Source organism: Vipera berus (genome assembly GCF_964194415.1).
Source record: "Vipera berus genome assembly, chromosome: 2".
Classification (NCBI taxonomy): Eukaryota; Metazoa; Chordata; class Lepidosauria; order Squamata; family Viperidae; genus Vipera; species Vipera berus.
Genome location: NC_138203.1, coordinates 147,301,662 through 147,316,205, shown reverse-complemented (window position 1 = coordinate 147,316,205; position 14,544 = coordinate 147,301,662). Strand labels below are relative to the sequence as shown.

At 39.2% G+C, this 14,544-nt stretch overlaps 1 protein-coding gene across 1 annotated transcript in view; it reads left to right on the top strand.

The window, feature by feature from the left end:
• The window catches only part of STXBP4 (syntaxin binding protein 4), a gene marked incomplete at its 5' end in the record, with an annotated part of 127,607 nt that overhangs the window by 66,012 nt on the left and 47,051 nt on the right, over nt 1–14,544 (top strand). Inside the window, 3 exons of the mRNA XM_081317266.1 lie at nt 4,499–4,678; nt 12,086–12,202; nt 14,262–14,311. Of these exons, the coding sequence (XP_081173392.1) occupies nt 4,499–4,678; nt 12,086–12,202; nt 14,262–14,311 (347 nt within the window). The remainder of the gene's footprint in view (nt 1–4,498; nt 4,679–12,085; nt 12,203–14,261; nt 14,312–14,544) is intronic.

Below are 14,544 nucleotides of genomic sequence, written 5' to 3'. Positions count from 1 at the left end.
GAAGTAGGCGAGGGCCATGTGCTGGCCACTTCCAGGCGATGGTGCATTTCTTCATTCCTCACGAAGGATGACACTTCCCCAGCTGCGTTTCTTGCCTGTTTTTCTCCCTCCCTCATCTCAAATATTTTCCTACCACTCTGTTCTTGGAAGGAAGGGTCTGAGGGAAGTCCTGCCCTGCTGCCCTTTCACCATCCCCTTGCCCCCTCCTCCTGGCCTATCCTGGGGGGTCTCCGATCCTATTGCTAAGGAAGCTTTGGATACAAAGCCTGGTCTCACATGGAGAGGGAGTGGGCCTCCCTCTTGACTTTGCCCTCGTACCCATCATGAGCAACCTGGCTAAGGAGAGCAAGCACAGCAGCAGCAACCTTGAGGAGGAGGTAAGTGCAGCTGGGTGCCCCCTTGAGGAAGTGGAGCTGGGCTTAGTGCCGTGGGTGCTTGACGGCTGGGCTGGGCATTTGACCTCCATGCCACCGTCCAACACCCCCCCCCCAAGGCTTGAGAGGAACAGTGAGGCTCTTCCAGTGGACCATGCCTTGGCACTTGCCCCGGTCCCATCTTCTTCTGCCAGAGACCCTCAGATCTGTCCCACTCCTGCCCAGGCCCCCATAGGCACCCTTGATGTGAATGATGTAGAGCTGGCCATGCCCACCCAGTAGGCCACACCCACCCTGGCCACACCCACCCGGCCTGCCAAGGGCCACTACAATGCTGATGCGGCCCTCAATGAAATTGAGGTTTTTGTTGTTGTTTTTTTTATTAAAGAGTTTTACAAAAACAAAATTTTACAATATATCCCCAAATCCCTCCCACCCCAAACCCACCCACTTCCCCCCCCCACTTCCCAGAGCTAAATACAGGATTATAGTTACAATAATCATATTCTAAATAAAAATTATGCATAATATACAATTAACCAAATTCATAATGCGCTTTAACTCTCTTTTAACATAACTACAAACAACGTACCAATAACAATATCCCACTAAAATCTACTCATAAGCTAAATGATACTTTTTAGTCCCATATTTGTTTTGAATATAATTTATCCATCTCCTCCAAACTGAAATATATCTTTCCTGTGAATGATGCTTTAGATAAGCAGAAATCTTAGACATTTCTGCAAGATTCGAAACTTTAAATACCCATTCTTCTACAGTGGGCAAACTATCCTTCTTCCAATATTGTCCCACCAGTAACCGTGCTGCCGTTATCATGTTCAACATCAAGTTAGTTTCTTTAACATCACAATCTACAACAATGCCCAATAAAAACAATTGCGGGGAAAACTTTATCTTTCTCTTAAAAATCTTTTGAATGTTCCACCAAATTTTAATCCAAAAAGCTTTTATATTTCTACAAGTCCACCACATGTGAAAATAAGTAGCTTCTAAACTACCACACCTCCAACATTTAGACTGTAGATTAGGATACATGTTGGACAGCTTCTTGGGATCCAGATGCCATCTATAAAACATTTTATAAAAATTTTCTCTTAAATTTTGAGCCTGGGTAAATTTAACATTTCTGACCCAAATTATCTCCCAGGTGTCCAATGAAATTGGTTCCTGAATATTTTGTGCCCACTTTATCATGCAGTCTTTGACCAGTTCCGTTTCCGAATCCAATTCAATTAAAGCATTATATATCCTCTTTATATGTGCACAATTTGAATCTCTAATTTGCTTTACTAAATTTTGATCTGTAGTTGTGATGCCAACCTTTTGATCTGACTTCCACCTAGCTTTCAGTTGGGTATATTGAAACCAAGAGTAACTTATGTTTTCTTGTCTTAACTCCTCTACCGGTTTAAGTTGCCAATCATTCCCTTGCAATCTAAGTAGTTCCTTATAAGAAACCATATCCATACTCACTCCCATAGATACGCCCTCTATCGCGTGTCCAGGAATTCCCCAAATCGGTATTTTATAATTTAACTTATAATAATACTTTTTCCAGACACGCAATAAAGCACTTCTAAGAATATGAGATTTAAAAGCCCTGTCTACCTTCTTATCATAAAGCAAGTATGCATGCCATCCATATACCAAATCCCATCCCTCAAGATGCAGTATTCTCTTGTTAGTTAGATTAAGCCAATCACTAACCCAGGTCAAGGCAACCGCATCATAGTACAATTTCAAGTTTGGCGCCTTGAGTCCCCCTCTTTCCCTGGCATCTTGTAAAATCTTGAATTTAAATCTTGGTTTTTTCCCCGCCCAGATAAATTCGTTAATACCCTTCTGCCATTGATCAAGGTTGGCATCAATGAAATTGAGTTTGACACCCCTGTTACAAATAAACAAAAAAAAATCAATTGTCAGAAAAAACAGACCTTCAAGTAGTCAAGAAAGTTAAATACTTGGGGTTATATCTAACAGCAAGGTGCGCAACAATAAAAGAAGACAACTTCATAAAATTACTAGAACAAATAAAAACTAGACATGGAAAAATGGAAAAATCTAGAACTATCAATTTTAGGAAGAATAGCAACTGTGAAAATGAACATTCTACCAAAACTACTTTTCTTATTTCAAACAATACCAATAAAAATTGAGATATTTTTTTTTATGAATTAAATGCATCGATATTGAAATTTATTTGGCAAGGAAAAAAAAGCCAGAATTAGATTGAAAATGTTACAAGAAGCGAAAGAAAATGGAGGCTTTGGGCTACCAGGTTGGGTTTTGTACTATCAAGCAGCTGCACTAACATGGTTAAAAGAATGGATAATCCTTAGAAACAAAAGACTATTATACCTAGAAGGGCATGACCTACAACTTGGATGGCACGCATTTCTATGTTATGGGAAGAACAAAATTCATAAAATACTTTCAAAACCACTATGTAAGAAATGCATTGCTTTTGACATGGGAAAAGATAAAGTTGAGAATTTACATGAAAATACCAGGATGGATCTCGACCATGGAACCGTTTGTACACCCAAATTTAATTAACTATGAGAAACTTGTGACTTACAAAGATATTTTGAATTATGGGAAACTACAAACTAAACAATTAGAGCTTTCACGGTGGCCACATTTGCAAATGCAAATTAGATATGAGAAAGATGCAAAAATACATGGTTTTTACCAGGTTCAGACAGCGTTTGACCAGCGTTTGATACTATTGTCATCAGATGACAAATTGATTAAGAAATTGTACAGCTTTCTGTTAAATTTAAAGATGGAAGATGAACAAGTTAAAGAAACAATGATAACTTGGGCAAAAAATTTTGGGCACAATGTAGAGCTAGAAAAATAGCAAAACCTATGGGAAAGAAACTATAAAATAACAAGGGCAGCTACTTTTAAAGAAAATCCATATAAAATGTTCTATAGATGTCATTTACCACCTGCAAGACTAGCAAAAATGTTTTAAAACATGTCTAGCAATTATTGAAAATGTAGACAAAATCCCGGCATGTCCGTCTTTGGTGGACATGCCCTAAAGCAAAAAAACTTGGTCAAAAATACATAGGTGGCTAGAGAAGATGATAGGAGCACATACAGACTATAAACCAGAGCTATTTCTTTTAGGTATAATCTCAAAAATATATGATAAAAATGTGTATACTTAATATTATATGTATTAGCAGCGAGAATTACATTTGCTCAATATTGGGAAAATGAAGAAATACCATCTGAAGAAGATACAATTAAGAAAATCTTGGACTGTGCAGAAATGGATAGGCTCACATTGAAAATGAAAGGGAAACAAGACTCAGAATATTTCCAAACGTAGGAAAATTTTTATAAATGGTTAGAAAAACAGAATAAAGGGTAGGAATGGAAACTATTACTATTGATGTTAAATATGTAAACCCAGATGTGTTGCTTAGTAAATACTAAAGATTGTTATGATTTAAAAAAAACTATCTGTCATCTATCTATCTATCTATCTATCTATCTATCTATCTATATACCGTGTATATATATATATATATATATATATATATATATATATATATATATATATATATATATATATATATATATATATATATATATATATATATATATATATATATATATATATATATATATATATATATATATATATATATATATATATATATATATATATATATATATAAATAAAAATAAAACTTGGCCCAATGCTCAGGGGAGAAACCAAGTCTTCCATGCCTTTAAGTAAAAAGGCCCACCTGAATGTCCAGGAAAGGTTGTGTCCACAGGGAGGACCACAACAAAGGCACGGCACTGTTGAATAGAGAGCGTCCACCCTATCAGAAGGGCAAGCCGAAACGATGGGAGAGGGAGTTGGCTTTGGGAATTCTCGAGCATTTTTACTCTTTTTTTCTTGGAGCCACTCTTTCTGCAACAATACATGTATTTGCAGCTTTTTGGGTTCTGGGTTTTTTGAGCTGTTTCGAAAGGAGAAAAGATGCATTTAAAGTAACTACCCAGTCAAAGCAAAATTAAAAGTATCAAGTCAGCACCAATGGTCCATTTTAAAAATAGAATTTGATTCCCTGTAGGAAGCCAAGGCATCTGTGGAGGAGGCGAGAACCTTGCGAAGTAGAATCCACCTCGCAGAAGCTGCCCAAAAGCAAGCTCGTGGAATGGAACTGGACTACGAGGAAGTCATCAGTTTGTTGGAGGTAGAAATCACCAGGCTTAGGGCTCAGCTTGCTGATCACGGTGGTGGCCAAAATAAAGTAAGCACCTCACTAGTCTGTCGTAGAGTTGCCATGGTTTCCTTGCTGTTGACAAGTATCCTGTTTTTCATTTTTCTTCCATTTGTTCTCCTAAAATAAGTCACTGTTTGTCTTGTACAATTCAAGAGCTGGAATTAACCTGCTGTGAAGGGAAGAGGGGCATAAAAGCTGTGAACTTCTTTTTCTTCAGTGAACTGTTTTGAGTGGCAAAATATGAACTTTGGCTTCATTTGGGTTGCTGGCCAGTATGGCGTAGCTCAAGCACATGGGATATATAGAGCATATTGCATTTATATTTGATCTATGTTTTAACTGTGCAGTAGATGAAACAGTTTTTATTTGGCAAATTAAAATTACAGTGGCTCAGTGGGTTAGGACACCGAGCTTGTCAATCAGAAGGTCGGCAGTTTGGTGGGTCGAATCCCGAGTGCCGCTTAGCAGAGTGAGCGCCTGTTACTCGTCCCAGCTTCTGCCAACCTAGCAGTTCGAAAGCACGTAAAAACACAAGTAGAAAAATAGGGACCACTACAGTGGGAAGGTAACAGCGCTCCATGCGCCTTTGGCATCTAGTCATGCCGGCCACATGACCACAGAGACGTCCTCGGACAAGCGCTGGCTCTTCGGCTTTGAAACGGAGATGAGCACCGGCCCCTGGAGTTGGAAATGACTAGCACGCATGTGCGGGGGAACCTTTACCTTTACCTTTAAACACTTAATTCAGTCTGAGTTCCAGTTAGCTAGGGGTCTGTACATTCATTTTGGTTATTTTATATAAAACATTTATAACCTGCCTATTTATGAAGAGGATTTTATGGTGGTTAATGGGGAGTAAATATTATAGAGATTATATAATTACTATTTATTTTTATAAATATTAAAAAATAAAGCTTTTATTTCAAATGCTTTCTTTTTAATGCTGCAATTCAGTTGCAGTTGTGGTAACCAGATATTCTATCAGATTGATTAGAAATGATATAAGGCTTAAAGCAAAAACAATTAAGTCAATGTTTCAATTAGTAGAAATAGGCTACAACCAATGTTCAGTTTACTATAAATTTTATTTACTTTATAACAGACCACAAAGAGTGAAACATCCTTCACCCTTTCCAAAGAACTATGGACTTCCCTGCATACAACAGACTAAAATAAATTAATTGCCAGCTTGAGAGTTAAAAGTAATGTTGACCCTAGAAGAAAGGAATGGGATGACTCACTTAATGACCCCACTGATTTGCTTAATGCGCTCTGCAAAAATGTCATAAAAACAGCCTCGACTTATTTTTTTTTAATCCCATTTATATCCTGCCCTTCTCCGAAGACTCAGGGCGGCTTACAATTTAAAGCACAAATCAATGTGCTTAGCAATAGCCTTCATCCTATGTATATGCCTGCTTATTAGGGCTTTCGCTCGCCCCCCCAAGCGGCATTATTACAAAGTCAGCTTAATTGCCCCCAACAATCTGGGTCCTCATTTTACCTACCTAGGAAGGATGGAAGGCTGAGTCAACCTTATGACTGTAATAACTTACAACGAGAAATCTAGTTGTTACTTGAGGGTTACCTGAGATGTGGGTCTTCATATCTTGTTTGCAACAAATATTTCAGTCAGTTTTTGCACTGATTACATAAAAATACCCTACTTCTCCTTTTAATTCAATTCAGTTAATTGAAAGTAGCTTTTCTTGATCTTTAAGGTACAGACAGCAAAGAACTGAGGACTACTTTTGTATTATAATAAAGACAAAGCTACGAGGGAATTATTTGCCAAAAAACAATAATTTGTCTTTTATTTTAAAAAAAGTTTCCTAGATAGGTGTGTGTATGTGTATTAATGTTTGTATACATACAGTACATACACACACTCATACGTACTGAAAATGGGGTAATATACATGCATTTAACAGTATAGGTTGAGGCCATCTGAAGTTGCCATGGGTGATAATGTTTTATGTTGAGTACATACGTGTGCACTCAATATATCATTTCTCTAAATCTGATTCTTGATTACTAATCTTAATTTTTATAGACACTTGAAGACAGGGTTTCCTCTCCATTCAGAAACTCTAAAACATACAGTTAAGTGCCTTTTATCAAACACTATACAAGTTCTATAGCAGAATCTTTGTTATAGGTGAATTTGATTATGATCCCTCGGCTATTTAGTATAATTACGGATGAATATATAAGAACTGCTTGTGATAATGTAAGAGGCTGGTTGTTTTGTGAAATGAATGTACACGGAGTTTTGTATGTCGGCAATGTTAGACATTTCAAGTATACCTTGAATCCTCTCTAGAGTAGGCCATGTTCAGATAAAATGCATAATCGTACATAAGGCCAATAACCCCAGGGACCGGTTGACGAAGTCAAACTAGCAAAACCATATAACGATGCTTTGTAACTTAGCTTCTTACATCATCACAAGCGGTTCCTATACATTCATCCATAATTATACTAATAGCCAAAGGTAGTTGGCTTAGTTTGTAGTTTGATGTTTGTAAGTAGTTAACAAAGAATGGGGAAGGGAGGAAAAGAGCGCAGTGCACACAAGAGAATGCCTCTGCAGAAGATGACTAGCAAATATTCCCTAATGTACCTTTTATTGGTACATTACTTCCTCCTGACAAGATTTCAGACAAGTTGCCTTCTGTATGCAGCAGCCTATAATCTAGCACTTATTTCTGTCAGCATTCATACAAAAAGGAAAATGATGCCGCCGAAACCTCAAGAAGGGCCCTCTGCAGCTAATGTTAGCATGGGTTGTTGGAGAATGAGTCATTTTAATGATCCTTGTTTTGTGCTAATTTTATCTTAAAGTAACAGTAATGTCCTTTGGGGAAGTCAGGCAACTTCATTGATAAAAAAAAGGCTTGTCATAATACAGGAATCCGTTTTTTGAAGGGGAAAAAAATGAAAAAAACCCCTTTCTATTTAATCTTTAGAGGAGTCAAAAAGTGCATCCCCCAGCATAATCACATCATAATTAATGGCATTGGTTTGCCTTGTGTCCCTATGCTAATTTTTGAAGATGAAGAAGCAATAATTTTATGAATTGAAAATTTAACTGAAGTCTTTAACACACAAGTACATGCCATTGGGTGGATCTGAGTAACATGAAAACCTGGAATTAATCATACATGAGGAAGGGTAGCAAGATTTTAGAATAGGGCTCCCCAACCTGTGGGCTGCAGCCCACTAGTGGGCCGTCAGGGGATTGCAATCAGGCCACGGAAAAGGTCAGCAAGCACGTGCACGCATCCCCACTTGCACAAGCAGCAGGCGAGTGCCTGCGCGCATGCTCCATTTGTGTGACCAGCAGGCTGCGGCGGCTTGCCAACCGCTCATGCGAACCATCCCCTCTCTCTCTGCCCCCCACCAGTCCACAAAGCTGGAAACATTGGGGAACTCTGTTGTAGAATACATAATAAGTGGAGGCAATTTTGATAACATAGGCTACAATATATTTAAATATAAAGTTGCAATTTTGGAAGAGGGTATAATTCTTCCCCTTCATGGATTACTGCCTTGTCGTGGCGAAGGGGCTTGCGTAATTCAATGAAGCTATGAGCTATGCTGTGCAGGGCCACCCAAGACAGAAAGGTCATAGCAGAGAGTTCTGACAAAACGTGATCCACTGGAGAAGGAAATGGCAAACCACTCCAGTATCTTTGCCATGAAAACCCTATGGACAGTACCAAAAGGCAAAACGATATGACGCTGGAAGATGAGCCCCTCAGGTCGGAAGGCGTCCAATATGCTACTGGGGAAGAGCAGAGGGCTAGTACTAGTAGCGCCAGAAAGAATGAAGCGACTGGGCCAAAGCCGAAAGGACGCTCAGCTGTGGATATGTCTGGTGGTGAAAGGAAAGTCCGATGCTGTAAAGATTCTTTCTCCATAGGAACCTGGAATGTAAGATCCATGAATCAAGGAAAGCTGGACGTGGTCAAACAAGAGATGACAAGACTAGACATCGACATCTTAGGTATCAGCGAACTAAAATGGACAGGAATGGGTGAATTTAATTCAGATAACCATCAGGTATACTACTGCGGGCAAGAATCCCTCAGAAGAAATGGAGTAGCCTTCATAGTCAATAGAAAAGTAGGAAAAGCAATACTGGGATACAATCCTCAAAATGACAGAATGATCTCAGTTCGAATCCAAGGCAAACCATTCAATATCACAGTAGTCCAAGTCTATGCCCCAACCACCAGTGCTGAAGAGGATGAAATTGACCGGTTCTATGAAGCCCTACAGCACCTTATAGAACTAACACCCAAAAATGATGTCCTTATCATCATGGGAGATTGGAATGCTAAAGTAGGAAGCCAAAAGATAACTGGAATAACAGGCAAGTTTGGCCTTGGAGTACAAAATGAAGCAGGGCACAGGCTGATAGAATTTTGTCAAGAGAATACGATGGTCATAGCAAACACTCTTTTCCAACAACCCAAGAGACGGCTTTACACATGGACATCACCAGACGGTCAACACAGAAATCAGATTGACTATATGCTCTGCAGCCAAAGATGGAGAAGCTCTATACAGTCAGTAAAAACAAGACCAGGAGCTGACTGTGGCTCAGACCATGAGCTTCTTGTTGCAAAGTTTAGGCTTAAATTAAAGAAAGTAGGGAAAAGCGCTAGGCCAGTCAGGTATGAATTAAATCATATCCCTGTTGAATATACAGTAGAGGTGACAAATAGATTTAAAGAATTAGATCTGATAGACAGAGTGCCTGAAGAACTATGGACAGAGGTTCGCGACATTGTACAACAGGTAGCAACCAAAACCATCCCAAAGAAAAAGAAATGCAAGAAAGCAAAATGGCTGTCTGAGGAAGCTTTGCAAATAGCTGAGGAAAGGAGGGAAGCAAAAGGCAAGGGAGAAAAAGAAAGATATGCCCAATTAAATGCAGAATTCCAAAGAATAGCTAGAAGAGATAAGGATGCCTTCTTAAATGAACAATGCAAAGAAATAGAAGAAAACAATAGAATAGGGAGGACCAGAGATCTTTTCAAGAAAATTGGAGAGATGAAGGGAACGTTTCATGCAAAAATGGGCATGATAAAGGACCAAAATGGCAGGGACCTAACAGAGGCAGAAGAGATTAAGAAGAGGTGGCAAAATTACACAGAAGAACTATACAAGAATGAGCTTAACGTCCCTGATAATCACAATGAGGTGGTCACTGACCTCGAGCCAGACATCCTAGAATGTGAAGTGAAGTGGGCCTTAGAAAAGCTGAGCAACAACAAAGCTAGTGGAGGTGACAGTATTCCAGCTGAGCTATTCAAAATCTTAAAAGACGATGCAGTAAAAGTGCTACACTCAATTTGCCAGCAAATTTGGAAAACTCAACAGTGGCCACAGGACTGGAAAAGATCAGTTTACATTCCAATTCCAAAGAAAGGCAGTGCCAAAGAATGTTCAAACTATCGCACCATTGCACTCATTTCTCATGCTAGTAAAGTTATGCTTAAAATTCTACAAGCTAGACTCCAGCAGTATGTGGATCGAGAACTACCAGAAGTACAGGCAGGATTTCGAAGAGGCAGAGGAACTAGAGATCAAATTGCTAACATACGCTGGATCATGGAGAAAGCTAGAGAGTTCCAGAAAAACATCTACTTCTGCTTCATTGACTATGCTAAAGCCTTTGATTGTGTGGATCATAACAAACTGTGGCAAGTCCTTAAAGAGATGGGCATACCAGACCATCTTATTTGTCTCTTGAGAAACCTATATGCGGGCCAAGAAGCAACAGTGAGAACTGGACACGGAACCACTGATTGGTTCAAAATTGGGAAAGGAGTCCGGCAAGGCTGTATACTGTCGCCTTGCCTATTTAACTTATATGCAGAGCACATCATGAGAAAGGCAGGGCTAGATGAATCAAAAGTTGGAATTAAGATTGCCGGAAGAAACATCAACAACCTAAGATATGCAGATGATACCACTCTAATGGCAGAAAGTGAAGAGGAACTAAAGAGCCTCTTGTTGCGAGTGAAGAAGGAGAGTGCAAAACTTGGGTTGAAACTAAACATTAAGAAAACCAAGATCATGGCATCCGGCCCTCTCAATTCCTGGCAAATAGATGGGGAAGAAATGGAGGTAGTGACAGATTTTATTTTCCTGGGCTCCAAGATCACTGCAGATGGGGACTGTAGCCAAGAAATTAAAAGACGCTTGCTCCTGGGGAGGAAAGCCATGGCAAATCTAGACAGCACACTAAAAAGCAGAGACATCACCCTGTCAACAAAAGTGCGTATAGTCAAGGCTATGGTCTTCCCAGTTGCAATGTATGGCAGTGAAAGCTGGACCATACGAAAGGCTGAGCGCCAAAGAATTGATGCCTTTGAATTATGGTGCTGGAGAAGACTCCTGCGAGTCCCTTGGACTGCAAGGCGATCAAACCGGTCAGTCCTAGAGGAGATCAACCCTGACTGCTCTTTAGAAGGCCAGATCCTGAAGCTAAAACTCAAATACTTTGGCCACCTAATGAGAAGGAAGGACTCACTGGAGAAGAGCCTAATGCTGGGAAAGATTGAGGGCAAGAGAAGAAGGGGACGACAGAGAATGAGGTGGCTGGATGGAGTCACTGAAGCAGTAGGCGTGAGCTTAAATGGACTCCAGAAGATGGTAGAGGACAGGAAGGCCTGGAGGAACATTGTCCATAGGGTCGCGATGGGTCGGACACGACTTCGCAACTAACAACAACAAATAATTCTACTGTTTTTATCATCTTAGGGCTCAGGATATCCAGTGGCTCATATTTAAATAATATGCATGTCAAAACAGGTTCCTAAATTCACCTTATTACACCCTAGCTTGACAACCACAGTCAAACACTATCCTCACTGTGAATATCTGCCACTCAGTGTGGCTTCCTTACTCTGCTTGTAGAAGCCCTATTTTTTTCCTATACTTGTCACTGATAGATGTACAACCCAGTTAGTTGGTGTAAAGCTAGTGCACCAAGGATAGACGCCTAAGCACTGAACAGAATGAACTAGCATATTCTAGGCTGTCAGGACTGTATTGTGTGTGTCTAGCGTGTGCAGATTTCCTTGATATTGTATGCCACATGCTAAATAAGTACAACCCATGAAAAGTTTACAAATTAAGGAAACAATTAACCAACTCTAAGGGCACTGGACTACACTTTTTGTTTAAAAATATGGATCAGCTTCTCCAGTATTTTAATCACCTTCACGTTCACATCAAATTATGATGTGACCCCCCCCACCCCCACCCCACTATAAAACTGTTTATTTTGCAATGTGTCGGGATGCTAGATCAGATCATGGTACAAGTAATGCCTTTTTGCTCCTTTGTTGACTCCCTACCCTGATGTTTAGATTCTAGTGTTTTGGTTTTTGTTTACGTAATTTCTTTCTTTCCTAGGAGAGTCTGCAAGATTTAAGGAAGAGGATTACTGTGCTTGATTGTCAGTTAAGAAAATCTGAAACAGCCAAGAAGACCTTTGAGGTGGCAACTGAAAAATTGCTAGAATTTGTTGAGGTAACGGCGAATTCCAATATTTTTCCTTCAAGGGACTAGAGTATGTTGATTGTATTAATTGTTACAAAGATGTGTTGTTAAAAGTTATTTAATTGCACTATTATTTTTAATGGGTTGAAAACTTATTCTTTTCAGTAAAAAAAAACTAAAAATTCAGAAAGCAGAACCAGAACATCTCTGAGAAAGTAAGTCCCTTTGTGAACAGACAAATCTCTGTTCAGCCTGATGCTATGCAAGGATATCAAATATTTTATATAACTCAGCTACTGCTGCAAATCTAGGGTTTGTAATTCAAGGAGCACAGAATTCTAAAACTAGATTTTTCACATTAGAAGTTCCTAGATTGTCTCAGAAATTCAAATAAGACTTCATGGATTTTTTTTTCTGATTATTAACGCAATGTTTAATAATAAGATACGTCTTTGCTTTGGCTTTTACTTTGCTATTGTTAGTTTTTAACTTGTTTAGTGGTACAGTCCATGATGCCAACTCTAAAGAGATGTAGCTAATGCTGTTGGGTTTCCTTTCCAATCTGCCTTCTGTATTAACCGTAGTTGCTTTTCTAGCAGATCACTAGGGAAGGAAGAAGAATCCCTAACATTTTTTTTCTTCCGCCTCTTAAATCCTCAAAGATGTTCATTAACAATACTGTTTTTGACATCTCCAGTATCCCCTCTCTCTTGTTCTTCCGTGATTATGTCTTACAGCTTCACATCGACATAGAAGCTTGGGACAATGTATTTGGTCACTAGATCATTGTTCAAATCACATGAGGCTAGAAGGAGTTCTTGTTTCTTCCCTTTTTGATTGCATCTCTTACATTCTGTCTTAAAAATATATTCCTAAGGCAGGGGTAGGCAACCTCGGCTCTTTTATGACTCATGGACTTCAATTCCCAGAATTCCTGAGTCAGCTGACTCAGGAATACTGGGAGTTTCAGGAATTCTGGGAATTGAAGTCCATGAGTCATAAAAGAGCCGAGGTTGCCTACCCCTGTCCCAAGGCATGATTTGGATAGTTTCATTCCATACAGCATTAACCTTGTGAACACTCAGGCTTTCTCCTTCCGTTATATATTCAAGATGGACAGTATTTAATATTTTATTGTTATGTATATGTAGGGGTGTGGGTCTATACATATGTTGTAAATAGTATGTTTTAGGTGTGTGTCATGTATGTGTTCCACTTTGAGAGCGGGCAACTAAATTTCATTTTTGATGTGTGCCGTTGTGTCCACAGTAAAAAAAAATGGCAATAAGGGTTATCTTATCTTACATGAGGATAATTTTCATTAAACCTCTTCCCTGCTTTTATTCCCATAATTTGAACGGTGGACTAGAGATATTTCAAGGCATTCTTCTAATAATAGCAATAGCACATAGACTAACAGCCCTCTCTAAGCGGTTTACAGCCTAATGCCTCCAACGATCTGGGTCTTCATTTTACCAACTTCAGAAGGATGGAAGGCTGAGTCAACCTTGAGCCAGTCAGGATCAAACTCTTGGCAGTGAGCAGAGTCAACCTGTAATACCGCACTCGTAACTACTGCGCTGCCACGGTTCTAGATGCCACAGTGTAGGACGAAACAGAAGTTGGCAGAAGCAGCTTAAGAAAGGGGTGATCTTGTTCATATCTCACAAAGCCAAGCCTGTCTCCAACTTTGGCTTTTATACAACACTAGTTAGGATTGTTGGTAGACTACAGCATGCCAGCTGCAGATTGGATGCTGATTTGCTTGCCTAACTACCTTTCCTGATAACAAGAGCACGGAATTCATAGACACCTGAATGATAAGACTGTTAACTGCTATGGTGATAACAACTGAAAGAATCAAGAACCATTAAGAAGGGTATTTAATGGCTGTTGATTTCAGAAGGGTGTAAATTGTTGCCAGCAAAGCTACCGTACCTTAAGAGACAGGTATACAAAGCTGTGTGGTTTCAAAATGCACACTTGGAGGACTGACGATTATATAACCGGTGAAAGAGAAAGCCATGCTATTTTGCTTTTGGAAATTGTTATTTTATTTCTTTTTCTGATTTCTACCATTTGCCTATAGACTGTACCTGGAATACTATTGCATGGCAGTAGCCCTCCAGTCACTTTAAGGTAAGAAATGTGTGCTGTTGAAATTTTCTTGAATTAATACTTTAACTCTGGACAAAGAATCCGAGAACTGATTCTTAAACTTTGGTACTATTTGCTTAGAAATCCTATACAGAGCTTTTATGCAGATTTTTTTAAAAAATTAGCTTTATAACGTGGATACCCAGAGGATTCTGTTTGACGAAATAAGTAGTCTTATTTTCAGACAGATAGAATTGACTCTATAGAAATATCTG